This window comes from Schistocerca nitens, chromosome 5 (assembly GCF_023898315.1).
Source record: "Schistocerca nitens isolate TAMUIC-IGC-003100 chromosome 5, iqSchNite1.1, whole genome shotgun sequence".
Taxonomy (NCBI): Eukaryota; Metazoa; Arthropoda; class Insecta; order Orthoptera; family Acrididae; genus Schistocerca; species Schistocerca nitens.
Genome location: NC_064618.1, coordinates 235,990,111 through 236,004,005, shown reverse-complemented (window position 1 = coordinate 236,004,005; position 13,895 = coordinate 235,990,111). Strand labels below are relative to the sequence as shown.

Sequence of the window (13,895 nt, the reverse complement as noted above, 5' to 3'; positions counted from 1 at the left end):
ACAGACATATAGAAACCAGAATTTAAACTGTAAGACACTTCCGGGGGCAGATGTGCACTCTGACCACTATTTATTGATTATGAGCTGTAGATTAAAACTGAAGAAATTCGAAAAAGGTAGGAAATTATGGAAGTGGAACACGCATAAGTTGAAACAACCAGAGGTTGTTGAGAGCTGCAGAGGGGCCATTAGGCAACAGTTGACTAGAACAGGGGAAGGAATGCAGTAAAAGAGGAATGGGTAGGTTTGAGAGATGAAATAGTGAAGGCAGAAGACGATCAGACAGGTAAAAAGGCAAAGCATAGTAAAAACCCTTGGATAACAAAAGAGGTTTAGATGACGAAAAGAGAAAATTTAAAAATGCAGTAAATGAAACAGGCGAAAGAGAATACAAATATTTAAAAAATGAAATTTACAGGAGTGCAAAGTTGTTAAGCAGTACTTGCTAGAGAACAAACGTAATGGTTTAAACCACCTACAGAAAAAAATTTGGGGAAAAGAGAAGGAGCTGTATGAATATCAAGAGATCAGATGGTAAACCGTCCTAAGCAAAGAACGGAAAGCTGAAAGGTTGAAAGAGTATATAGGGGGTCTATACTAAGGTAAATTGAAAGCCAATATTATAGAAAGGGAAGTGCACGTAGATGAAGATGAGATGGGAGACATGATGCTCAGGATTCATGACTGATACAGAAACACACAGAGAGTAACATTATACTCATTATCTTCGGCCGCTGTTTGAGTGGCTCGGAAGAATATCAAACAATGAACACTGAAATGACAATTTAGCCAGAGAGTGTAATATACACTCTCGATAGGTTCCACTAGGTTAGCGTAGCCTGATTGAGAAACGTCTGGTGAAGCACCAGTGTGGTTGCGACCACAGTTGCTGCTGATCTGTATAGTGCAATTTTCTTCATGTGATCATTCGCGTGTTCCAGCTGCCGCCGACGCAGACACGTCGGCCGCCAACCTCACGTTCATCGTATCGTCTCCACGAGCCGGACACGTGGCGCTGTATGCTGCGCCGTCTCTGCACGTCCGCAAGTTCACGCAGGCCCAGTTGGACTCGCACCAGATCATCTTTGTGCACAGCGGTAAGTAACACCGAGGAACAATCGACAGACGAAGTAAAAATTCAAAGACGCGGCATTCTCGCAGGCACGTGCTGTACCATACAACGGCTAAAAAAGTAAACCTTCCAGGGGTGGAGGAGGAAACTAATTAATACATGATATGTTGATAGGGTATGTGATGTTATTTCAATTACTACAAAATGAGATTAAATTTGCAAAGAACATTGCAATATGAGCCCAATTATCAGTAAGACGGTGCACTTTCTCTGATCTGAATCCGTCTGAGAAGATTGGGAATGGTGTCATAAAGATGTTATGTCCTCCTCTGAGGCAAGCTTGCACACGCTGTTGTAACTGGTATTCCGTACGCAGGATACTGGCGTTGAGATGAAGTTGCCGTCGGAAATGGCCCCACACATGTACTGTGGGGGACAGATTTGGGGGACTTGTTGGCCACGGGACGACCTCAACATCACACAGATAGTTCAGAAAGACATGTGCCATATGTGGACGAGCGTAGTGCTTTTGAAAAATGGCACCATAATACTGTCACGTGAGAGATAATACATCAGAACACAGTACGTTGAGGACATACAGTTGTGCAGTCTGATTTTCCACAAGCACAACCACTGTGACCTAAAGTCAAACGCGGTAACTCCCCACATCATGTTGCCGCAAATAACATCACTATGACTCTCCAAAGTATTATGAGAATGGGCTCCCTCTTCAGGTCGCCACTATATTTGCTGAGGGTGATCAGCTGGGGTAGTGGAGAAGCTACACTCTTTGCTGAAGACAGTGCGATGCCATCCATAAGCAGTCCACGCTGCTCGGTCCCAGTAGCACTCGAGACGCATCGGTTTGTATTGCAGTGTTAATGGCACTCTACGCATAGTCTAATGTAGCTGAGCACTACTAGTCTCCGGCACATAAGCGTCATGACACAGAACGTGGCGGGGAGTCCATTCTTGGACGGCAGACACAGATGTGGAAGGGTTACGATGAGCTTGGTGTACAGTTTGGCGACCCTCCCTTTTGGTGGTCAGACGTGTCCGATGGGAATCTTGGCGGCGAGTATGGTTGCCATCAAGTTCCCATGCAGTCGAACATCGCGCCACTGTCACATCCGAATGCCCCACAAATCAGGATATTGGACAGTTCGATCAGCCAGCCAACTGGAGACCCACAATGAGGCTTCTCTTCAAACTCTGTCAGGTGCTGATAACGTTGTCTCACAGGAGTACGCGGCATCTCCGTGTCCTTCAGAGTGATCAAACGTTTTTTCAAGCCTTTTATGTACCCTACCAGGCCTGGAAAAAACATGAACCATACGTTTTCTGGTGGTCGCTCTGCATTTCACAGAGAACTGCAATTCTAAGCATTTACATATCCGCTGATGATGTGTACGTGTACGAAGTTACATTGAGGTTCGACCATGTTTTCTGGGTGCTTCACGCTTTTTTGTCAGATGTATAATTATCGTGGGCCAAAAAGCTTTAAAAATACGTAGTGTGACGCGTTAAATGATAAAGACAGTTACATGAAATTTTTTTAGTTGTGAATAACAGTTCTGCAGACTGGTAAATGCGAGGAAAGCGTACATGAGGTGCCAAAAAAAACAAGCTTTAGGGACAGATTCCTAATACCAAAAGAAGAAAAAATGCAAGGACTCTAAATCGCATGCCTTAAGAGATATGAACATTTGTTCATCTTCGATTTTATGAAACACACCTCTTCTACTGCAAGATAATTGCTTTTCATATTTTGGAAAGTGGTAATATGGACCACATCAAGACAAAAATGCCTTATAACCATGACCCGAAAGTCCATACCTTACGAGCTATGAGCACTTGTTCAGTAGAAGCCGGCCGCTTCGGTCGCCGGCAACTTGTGGCGGTGCGGTTCTAGGCGCTACAGTCTGGAACCGCGCGACCGCTACGGTCGCAGGTTCGAATCCTTCCTCGGGCATGGATGTGTGTGATGTCCTTACGTTAGTTAGGTTTAAGTAGTTCTAAGTTCTACGGGACTGATGACCTCAGATGTTAAGTCCCATAGTGCTCAGAGCCATTTGAACCATTTTTTTGTTCAGTAGAAGAGATGTGTTTCACACTAACGAAGATGTACCGGATGATCAAAAAGTCAGTATAAATTTGGAAACTTAATAAACCACGGAATAATGTAGATACAGAGGTAAAAATTGACACAATCATGCTTGGAATGACATCGGATTTTATTAGAACTAAAATGCAGGATGGTGCTCCACCCGATATTGCTAGACGCGTGAAAGATCTCTTGCGCGCGTCCGTTGGTGATGATCGTGTGCCGCCACTTTCGTCGTGCTTGGCCTCCCAGGTCCCCAGACCTCAGTCCGTGCGATTATTGGCTTTTGGGTTACCTGAAGTTGCAAGTGTATCGTGATCGACCGACAACTCTAGGGATGCTGAAAGACAACATCCGCCGCCAATGCCTCACCATAACTCCAGACATGCTTTACAGTGCTGTTCACAACATTATTCCTCGACTACAGCTATTGTTGAGGAATGATGTTGGACATATTGAGCATTTCCTGTAAAGAACATCATCTTTGCTTTGTCTTACTTTGTTACGCTAATTATTGCTATTCTGATCAGATGAAGCGCCATCTGTCGGACATTTTTTGAACTTTTGTATTTTTTTGGTTGTAATAAAACCCCATGTCATTCCAAGCACGTGTGTCAATTTGTACCTCTCTATCTACATTTTTCCGTGATATATTCAGTTTTCAAATTTATACTGACTTTTTGATCACCCGGTACAAGTTCTCGTACCTCTTAAGGTATGCATTTTAGAGCCCATGTTTACTGGACATTTTTTACTTATTTCCTTTTAAGGAACCTGTCCCTAAAGCGTGTCGGAGATTTTTGGGTACACGCTGAATATTGCCTGTAAGAGTAGTTGTACCAACTTTATATGCGGTAGCGATTTGGGGAGGCAGCACAGACGCGGGCGCACGCAGTGGGAGTTGAACTGAGGTGAGGAGGAGTGATGTGAGGCGTGTGACGTGTGACGTGCGCCAACAGGTGGCAGCGTCCCCGCGGGCTTCGAGGTGTCGGTGAGCGACGGCGCGCGCACGGCGGGCCCCTTCAACGTGACGGCGCGCGTGCGGGCCGTGTCGCTGCGCGTGGCCGCCTCTGGCGCGCTGCACGTGTTCCCGCAGCGGCGCGCCGCGCTCTCGCCGCAGCAGCTGCTGGCCACGGCGTCAGACTGGCAGGCGCCGCGGCCCAGGCACGTCGTGTACGCCGTCTCGCGCCAGCCGCAGCTCGGCCGCCTGCTCTTCGTCAGGTGGGCCCACATACGCTACTGCTTGTATGTCCTTTGTAGTACGCAAGCAGATGATTTGAAACCTGTTAGTCAAGGGAAGGCAGGATTCCGTTACGACTGTGGACGGGGCCGTAATTAGTTACCATTGGTTGCCTTTTACAAGTTACACTCAGTTAGTTTTAAAACAGTAATTCCAGAAAGCAGGTGTTGACAGATGTGAAAATTACCGAACTATCAGTTTAATAAGTCACAGCTGCAAAATACTAACGTAAATTCTTTACAGACGACTGGAAAAACTGGTAGAAGCTGACCTCGGGGAAGATCAGTTTGGATTCCGTAGAAATGTTGGAATACGTGAGGCAATACTGACCCTACGACTTATCTTAGAAGAATGATTAAGGAAAGGCAAACCTACGTTTCTAGCATTTGTAGACTCAGAGAAAGCTTTTGAAAATGTTGGTTGGAATACTCTCTTTCAAATTCTGAAGGTGGCAGGGGTAAAATACAGGGAGCGAAAGGCTATTTACAATTTGTACAGAAACCAGATGGCTGTTATAAGAGTCGAGGGGTATGAAAGGGAAGCAGTGGTTGGGAAGGGAGTGAGACAGGGTTGTAGCCTCTCCCCAATGCTATTCAATCTGTATATTGAGCAAGCAGTAAAGGAAACGAAAGAAAACTTCGGAGTAGGTATTAAAATCCATGGAGAAGAAATAAAAACTTTAAGGGTCGCCGATGACATTGTAATTCTGTCAGAGACAGCAAAGGACCTGGAAGAGCAGTTGAACGGAATGGACAGTGTCTTGAAAAGAGGATATAAGGTGAACATCAACAAAAGCAAAACGAGGATAATGGAATGTAGTCGAATTAAGTCGGGTGATGTTGAGGGAATTAGATTAGGAAATGAGACACTTAAAGTAGTAAAGGAGTTTTGCTATTTGGGGAGCAAAATAACTGATGATGGTCGAAGTAGAGAGAATATAAATTTTAGACTGGCAATGGCAAGGAAAGCGTTTCTCAAGAAGAGAGATTTGTTAACATCCATTATTGATTTAAGTATCAGGAAGTCGTTTCTGAAAGTATTTGTATGGATTGTAGCCATGTATGGAAGTGAAACGTGGACGATAAATAGTTTGGACAAGAAGAGAATTGAAGCTTTCGAAATGTGTTGCTACAGAAGAATGCTGAAGATTAGATGGGTAGATCACATAACTAATGAGGAGATATTGAATAGAATTGGAGAGATGAGAAATTTGTGGCACAGCTTGACTAGAAGAAGGGATCGGTTGGTAGGACATGTTTTGAGGCATCAAGGGATCACAAATTTAGCATTGGAGGGCAGCGTGGAGGGTAAAAATCGTAGAGGGAGACCAAGAGATGAATACACTAAGTGGATTCAGAGGGATGTAGGCTGCAGTAGATACTGGGAGATGAAGAAGCTGGCACAGGATAGAGTAGCATGGAGAGCTGCATCAAACCTGTCTCAGGACTGAAGACCACAACAACAACAAAAATTCCAGACTCAAATTAAATAAAATAGTCGAAAGTTATTAATGAAGGAATAAAGAGCTGTGTAAATAATATTGTTTTCAGTCCATTACAATTTAGCGAATCACCATAAAATACAGAAAGAGATAATGTTTAAAAATAAAACAAGCCACTGTGATCACGGATGAAGGCTTTAAACGCCAAGAACTGCAATAAATTAAGAATGTTTAAGAACTTGCTGCAACTTACAAATTACAGGTATTGAAATATTAAAGGCAAGTCGCCACAAACACCGCAGAAGACATCAGACGCCAGGAATGGCAGTACATAAGGTTTTAAGGCTTACTGATAAAATATGAATACCAAATAGGATTTTAAAGCAAATGACCACAATCACGGCTGAAGGCCTTACACGCCAGGAACGGTAATAATATTAAAAATCTGAAACCTGCTGTAAAACAGGAAATACAATAGCAAAAGTTAATCAAAAAACAAGCCGCTGATCCAGACGGTGCTCCAAGAATCGACCTCTGAGAAGATCCGGCAACAAACATTTTCTCCAGCGATGAGATAGGCAGCCAAGAGTTGCATTCACTTGACAAGATGGTAACTCAAACTACTGGCAGTCTAACGAATGACTAATCATAATCTTGTTGAAGCTACCTGACGTCCGATAAACCAAATGCAACGATGGAACAATAGGCCAAAGCCCGAACCGGCGGTCTGCACTACGTCCCCAGAATACTGTGTTTAGAGCGCCCGGAACGAGGAAGGGACCACTACCAGATTTCCGTCCGATTCCACAAACACGAACATCTGAACAAACAAATCCTAGTACAGAATACCAGATACACTAACAGTAACTAAAGCCCCATTCGATTTGCGTGCCAACAAAACCGAAATGTAACCAACCAGAATCAACAACTACTCCTCATTGCGGAATCAATCACAAAGCAAGCCAAAACCAAGTACCAAATGAGTGGCATCAAATTCATTAGGCACACAAACGTACACTGAACTCACTGTGACAACTCTGACGGTGGTTGGCAGAATGAAACAAATCCCTTCACTGCTTTATTAATTCACAGTTGAGCAACCACACCGTCCAATCACTGAGCCAAGTGCTTCTAATACAATAGCCTCTTCAAATACTAATCCGTATGCAGATCCACCAAACTGCCCATGATGGCACAATGATAATCTGTCACAACATCACATAGATACTATGGGGCCCAAACAGGTGACTGACTCCGCTCTACTAGGATTGAAATTCACTCATCTTAAAGCTTGCGGGATCCGGTTTACGAGGAGGTCGTGCACCCTCGTGACCACAGCCCCAGTCCGTGCGCGCCGCCAGCGGTCCCAGCGAGTTCACAGACTGCGCGACCTGGCTCCTCAACGTCGCCCCAAAGATAGGGCAACGGTTACTACATATCGATGACCGCCGCTGCTGCCACTGGCGGACAGGCAACGCTTGCGAAACGAGTATCGCCAGTCAGGATTAGAAGAAGAGACACAACCGCAACCATGCCAACTAAAGGATATGGTCTGGCCTCCAACAGCCGGCCGGAGTGGCCGTGCGGTTCTAGGCGCTGCAGTCTTGAACCGACTAGCCGCTACGGTCGCAGGTTCGAATCCTGCCTCGGGCATGGATGTGTGTGATGTACTTAGGTTAGTTAGGTTTAATTAGTTCTAAGTTCTAGGCGACTGATGACCTCAGAAGTTAAGTCGCATAGTGCTCAGAGCCATTTGAACCTCCAACAGAGGGCGTAAATCTACAAACAGCACCAACACGAGCCGCAGCACAGCTCATCATTGATGATTAATGATTCCTAGGTGCCCGCATCTCGTGGTCGTGCGGTAGCGTTCTCGCTTCCCACGCCCGGGTTCCCGGGTTCGATTCCCGACGGGGTCAGGGATTTTCTCTGCCTCTTGATGGCTGGGTGTTGTGTGCTGTCCTTAGGTTAGTTAGGTTTAAGTAGTTCTAAGTTCTAGGGGACTTATGACCACAGCAGTTGAGTCCCATAGTGCTCAGAGCCATTTGAACCATTTGATTCCTAGGTAGCATTATTTGTACAACACACAAAAGCAAAGTTCATCATAAGTGAAAGTCTGAATAACCAAACTAAGGCTGTTTGGTTTTTTGGGGGGAGGGGATCGAACAGTGAGGTCATCGGTCTCATCGCATTAGGGAAGGATGAGGAGGGAAGTCGGCCGTGCTCTTTCAAAGGAACGATCCCGGTATTTGCCTGGAGCGATTTTGGGAAATCACAGAAAGCCTAAATGAGCGCGTTTAAACCATCGTCCTCCCGAATGCAAGTCCAGTGTGCTAACCACTGCGCCACCTCGCTCGGTATCAGAACTAAAATACAGGTGTGATCTGGTACTAGCATGACGCAATCAGAATCCTCAGTGACGTCACTAGCGGCAGTCACTACTACGCACAAGTACACAGTGCAAGTTCCATAGAAGCAATAGCAGTCCAGTGGCACCGAGTCCTGAGAATGCCAGCGATGGAGGAGGAGAAGGCTCCGAGGAAGGTGGCTTTCGTCTCCGTATGGATGCTGTGGAGCATCATGCAGAATGGATGCTGTAGTGACATCATGGTGCGGTGCTGATGCAGACCCCTGGCCTCGGCTCGGTTGGGGCTTCGTTTAATAGAACATGTAACACGTCAGCCTCAGTTGCAAATAGAAACCAATCTTTACCCAGGTTTCAGCCAAAATAATTTGGCCTTGTTCATGTCAGTGAAACTAAACTATTGCATGCGAAAGTTTGGGCATGTCAAGTATAAGCCTGTAGCACCGTAGTAACCAGTCATAAATCTACATTACTTGGGCTGAAGAGAGACAGCAGGCCCCACTGCGCGAACAAGGTCGGTAGGCCGCGAGAGCTGCGCCGGAGCTAAACGCGGCGAGCAGCTGTCTACCGAGCATTGCTGATCGTCATGCGATACGCGCGTGGAAATATAGAAGCATGACAGTAGCTATCTTTACATTAGAAATTTGATTAATATAACCATTAAAACCTTTAATGGCGTAATATGTAAAAGAACTTACTTCTGAGGAGCACGATACCCCTATAACAGATACGGAGCCCGTAAGAAAGACTAGCTGTTACTCGGCAAAATTATTTCTCAATTTTGAATACATTGCTCAAACTTTATCTGGTTAATTAATAATCGTATCTGTGGCTAGTTACAGGAATGATCTATAATATCGTGAAGAGTACATCAGTATGACTAAGCATCAATAAAGCCAACAGCACCTAAAACTTAAAAGTAGATCAATTTGAATTAACATAGCATTAGTAGCAGTAATAAAGATAGCACTAACAAAAATTGCTTAGGGTAGTTAGAAACTGGGTAAGCCTGGCAGAAAATACAGGTAGTAACTTAACATGATGTAACACGTTAATCATGGTACTCCAAAAGTATAAAGCTAAGTGTTAGGTTTCCGAGGACCTTTTTATAAATTCGGCGTATAACGCCATAAATACAATGTAACATTGTACATACACGAATATTGTATCAAACTACATATTCTTAGTAAAACATAATCACTGAGGGAAAGAAAGGCAGCCGTGCCTAAATATTTTTTACTTAAATAATAAGTTAGTGTCCAGGTGTGTTAAACTGAAATTGTATAACACTGATTAATGAAAGAACAGAAGTTACCCATCAGTGTCAGTGGCTTGTGAAGAAGGCCAAATTATTTTGGCTGTAATCTGGGTAAAGATTGCTTTCTATTTGCAACTGAGGCTGACGTATTACATGTTCAATTATCACAGTTGCCGACAGAGCTGCACAATGTTAAAAATTCTTCGTTTAATAGGCCACAGGGTGTCCGATGTAAAAAAAATGGCTCTGAGCACTATGGGACTCAACATCTGTGGTCATAAGTCCCCTAGAACTTAGAACTACTTAAACCTAACTAACCTAAGGACATCACACACATCCATGCTCGAGGCAGGATTCGAACCTGTGACCGCAGCTGTCGCGCGGTTCCTGACTGAGCGCCTAGAACCGCTAGACCACCGCGGCCGGCTGTCCGATGTAAAGCCCGGAGCATGAGTGTATCAAAATGTCTGCTACGTTGTGCCAAACTGCAAGCGAAAAGATGCGCTGGCCGTGTGCAGGCCGACGCTCGGCCTGTCTCGGCTTCGCTAGGTACTTCTCGGAATACTCGGTACAGCGCAACATTTCATTTCGCACTACGGTGCGGCATTTTTCGGTCGGCTCGGCTTTCTTCAGCTCGGTAGAACTATGGTGTCACCCTTGTTTACACTTCGCTGTTTGTTTGTTGCATGAAAGAAGTTTACAGTTCCAGTGGTAGTCTGTACGAACAGAGGCAGTCTAGTGATCTATCGTCACAAGCCTTATAAATGAGTGGGAATCGCAGAACAGAAGGATAAGAACCCTCAATATCTGTTACAGGATATACGTCCGCCTCCATAGCTAAGTGGTCAGTGTAAATGTCTGCAATTCGGAGGACCCATGTTCGATTTCATGTACTGTGGAGAATATTTTCTTGGTGAGAGGACTGATATGGGCTGAACTCAGCCTCTTGATGCCAAATGAGCAGCTACTTGACCGAATGTTGGCGGTTCCCTGGTCTGGAAAACTTGCAGAAGGGCCAGGAGAGCAGTGTGCTGACCACATGCCCATCCAGACTGCAGCCACATGACGCCCCAAGGCAGAGGATGACATAGCGCCCAGTAGACATCCCTTGGGCATTCGTGGACTGGCAAGAGGCTCTTTTTTTGGTATGAGATATACAGTAGCATATTCGATAGCTACCGGAAATTTACTATGGAATGGCATTACAACACCACGCAGAAAAAATTTAAAGATTTAGTTGCAGAAAATCGATCGAAAGATTCGATTCATTGCTCTGTACATCAAGAAGCTTTCTATGCTCAATTTGCAGATATGGAGCACGTGATTAAATTAATGGTACAAATAGTAAATTTTCTGAGGTCGCACTCTCAGTTGTGTAACAGTTTCTATGGAATTAAACGAAGAGTGTGAGGGCTTTCTATATTACTACGAAGTATTTTGCTTCAGTCAAGGGACAATCCTGGATCGATTTTTCTACGAGGGTTGGAACTTAAATAGTGGCAACCATTTATTCACAACCGATAAAAAAGAGTTACATGTTTGCACCTGTTACTGTCCTTCAAAATAGTCACCAGCGTTGTGCAGAACCAGGTACCAGTGATTTATACCGTTAGCAGAGCCTGTCTGTTGTTGGTGCGAATGGAGCGGTCTAAAGTTATGGTGATTTTCGTGTACGACTGTGATGGTGTTACCCTAACGCATTACGTTCCTCCACGGCAGACCGTCAGTGCACAGTATTATTGTTCGTTTTTGGAGCATGACCTGCGACTAGCTTTGCGAAAGAACCGGCGACACTTTCTGCGCAACCCACCCATCATTTTGTACGACAATGCGCGGGCGCATACAGCGCAAGCTGGGGCTGCTCTGTTCTGTCGATGGGACTGGGAAGTATTGTACCATCCACCAAACTCCCCGGACTTAAGTCCTTGTGACTTTGATTCTGATTCCGAAGATGAAAATGGCTCTGAGCACTATGCGACTTAACTTCTGAGGTCATCAGTCGCCTAGAACTTAGAACTAATTAAACCTAACTAACCTAAGGACATCACACACATCCATGCCCGAGGCAGGATTCGAACCTGCGACCGTAGCGGTCGCTCGGTTCCAGAATGTAGCGCCCAGAACCGCACGGCCACTCCGGCCGGCTCCGAAGATGAAGGAACCTCTTTGTGGCATTCGCTTCAGAACTGTTCCAGAGATTCGACAGGCAGAAGACCGCTCCGTTCGCACCGTCAACAGAACAGGCTCTGCTAATTGCATACTAAGCCTTCCACATCGCTGGCAACGGGTTCTACACAACGCTGGTGACTACTTTGAAGGACAGTAACAGGTGAAAACATGTAACTCTTTTCTACCTGTTGTGAATAAATAGTAGCCATTATTTAAATTCCAACCCTCGTATTTAAGACCCGCTTTTATTGAATTTATCAGGGGAAGAGGAGAACAGAAACGGAAATTAGAACATCCAGAACAGATTGAAAAAAGCAACGCCGATTCCCTAAACTCATTGGCGTAAAAAAAAAAGACGAGGTTCGAAGAATTCATTGTCGTTCTGAAAGAATTAAAAGGATAGTTTTATAAACGTATTGAGGCCATTACCAATCTTAGATCTGTTTTCGACACGGTTTGCCATCTCAGTTGAAATCGCCCCTGCGCATGTGACTGATTGATCTGCTATATAATTCCCATTTAAAAGACAAATTCTTTTACTTTAAAAGTGTTCAAGAGGTCTAAGTCATTTTCCTCGTGAAGAGTATACAAGTCTCCATAATGCAAGGAAACAAGGTAAAATATTTCGATCAACATATGTGTCTGAAAGGAGTATTCGATTATGAAACTAAATAAATAAATCACGATTACGTGACAACCTGGATGCGAAAATACGTGAAATTTTCTGCATCTGTCCATGTGCAGACAATTAGTGTCAGATTAAAATTATGTCTTCAGTGTACCGAAAATAATAAATTAATACTCAAAACTTGTCTTGCTTGTGATCTATGTTGTTGAGAAACATGAAACGTGAAGTCAAATCGTATGCATTTCGTCTGCAACGCCATTGAAATGCGGCACTTTCGCTGTTTCCCCTCTTCTCTCTCCACACATCCAAACAACGGGGCGTAGCGGTGGGGATGTGTGCAGCCAGGTGGGATAACTACGTCATATGAATAAGAGCACTGCTCGCGTGTATAATTCTTGGCTCAACCTGGCGTATGCTGTTGCTAGCGATCGTGCCGCGTCTTAAGTAGATCGCAGGCACAAGGGTACTGCAAATCGCTCGGTCAAGATGTGACTTGTGGATGCAACATAGTCCCTGAATGGCAGCGTCGCTTTCGCCGATGCGCACGTTGGTGGCGCCTGGTAGAACTTAGTGTGCCAGCTGGTGTGTTACTGTCCATTACCAGTAATGATTCCTAAACACAAATAGTGCTTGTCCTCTTCGGCGCAAGACTGTGTCGGGAGGAGCGCCCGCAGAACTGGAGAAGACTACCCGCTCATCCCGACTGTTACGCCGGAAGCAGAAGTGGCAGGCGAACAGCGGGGCACAATACTAGCTAGAATGAAATAGCTTGTAATTCACAGGCGTCAGTGGAAAGGGGTGGTATTGCTAGCTACCGTAATACGGCGAAAGAAGAGGCTTCAGTGTCAAATTGGGCTTTGCACAGCTGCTTGCGCGTCTACCACTGCCAACGACATTTTGTGTACATGACTCTTTGGCAATACCTCACTGTTGGCGCAGCTTTGTAAACCGCTCTTGTTTTCAGTTCTTGAGCTACGGTACCGGCAGCAATATTTGGAACATGACAGTCCTAAACTGCCAACGGTGCTGGCAACTGCCATGTCTCTCCTTTCACCTTAGTAAACGTAGCACGAGCACGCCATGTGCTCATGTGATCGACGCAGATCGCTCCGTTTCTGGCCGTCAGCGCTTCATTGCTTTAACCCTGCTGTTATCTTTCAGTCAGTATGATTCGGAAATGAGTTTGTTCGTCCATAACATTTTTATCTTTAAAAATTAGATCCAGAAATTAATGATATTGTTTTCCTACGGATTCTACATAGCTTGAGGCTTAAATAAATTAGCTGGTTTTCTCCTCCTTGTTATCGCTTAATATGTTACTGTTGTGTGCCAAGTGGTTGTACGACCCAGCTCTTTAAAAATTCACAGTATGAACACATAAAGATAGACAAATATTATTTCTACATGATTGAGACACCTTCTTGTTCTTTGCTTTTTTACACTGAAGCTCATAAGAGCGTGTAGGCATGGGTATTCAAATACAGAGATATGTAAACAGGCAGAATACGGCGCTGCCTTCGATAACACCTATATACGACAACAAATGTCTGGCGCAGTTTTTAGATCGGTTACTGCTCCTACAATGGCAGGTTATCAATTTATTACGTAAGTTTGAACG

At 44.7% G+C, this 13,895-nt stretch overlaps 1 protein-coding gene across 1 annotated transcript in view; it reads left to right on the top strand.

The window, feature by feature from the left end:
* Window positions 1-13,895, top strand: part of LOC126260360 (chondroitin sulfate proteoglycan 4) — a 577,728-nt gene that overhangs the window by 515,878 nt on the left and 47,955 nt on the right. The window contains exons 18-19 of the mRNA XM_049957687.1: window positions 942-1,097; window positions 4,136-4,397. Of these exons, the coding sequence (XP_049813644.1) occupies window positions 942-1,097; window positions 4,136-4,397 (418 nt within the window). The remainder of the gene's footprint in view (window positions 1-941; window positions 1,098-4,135; window positions 4,398-13,895) is intronic.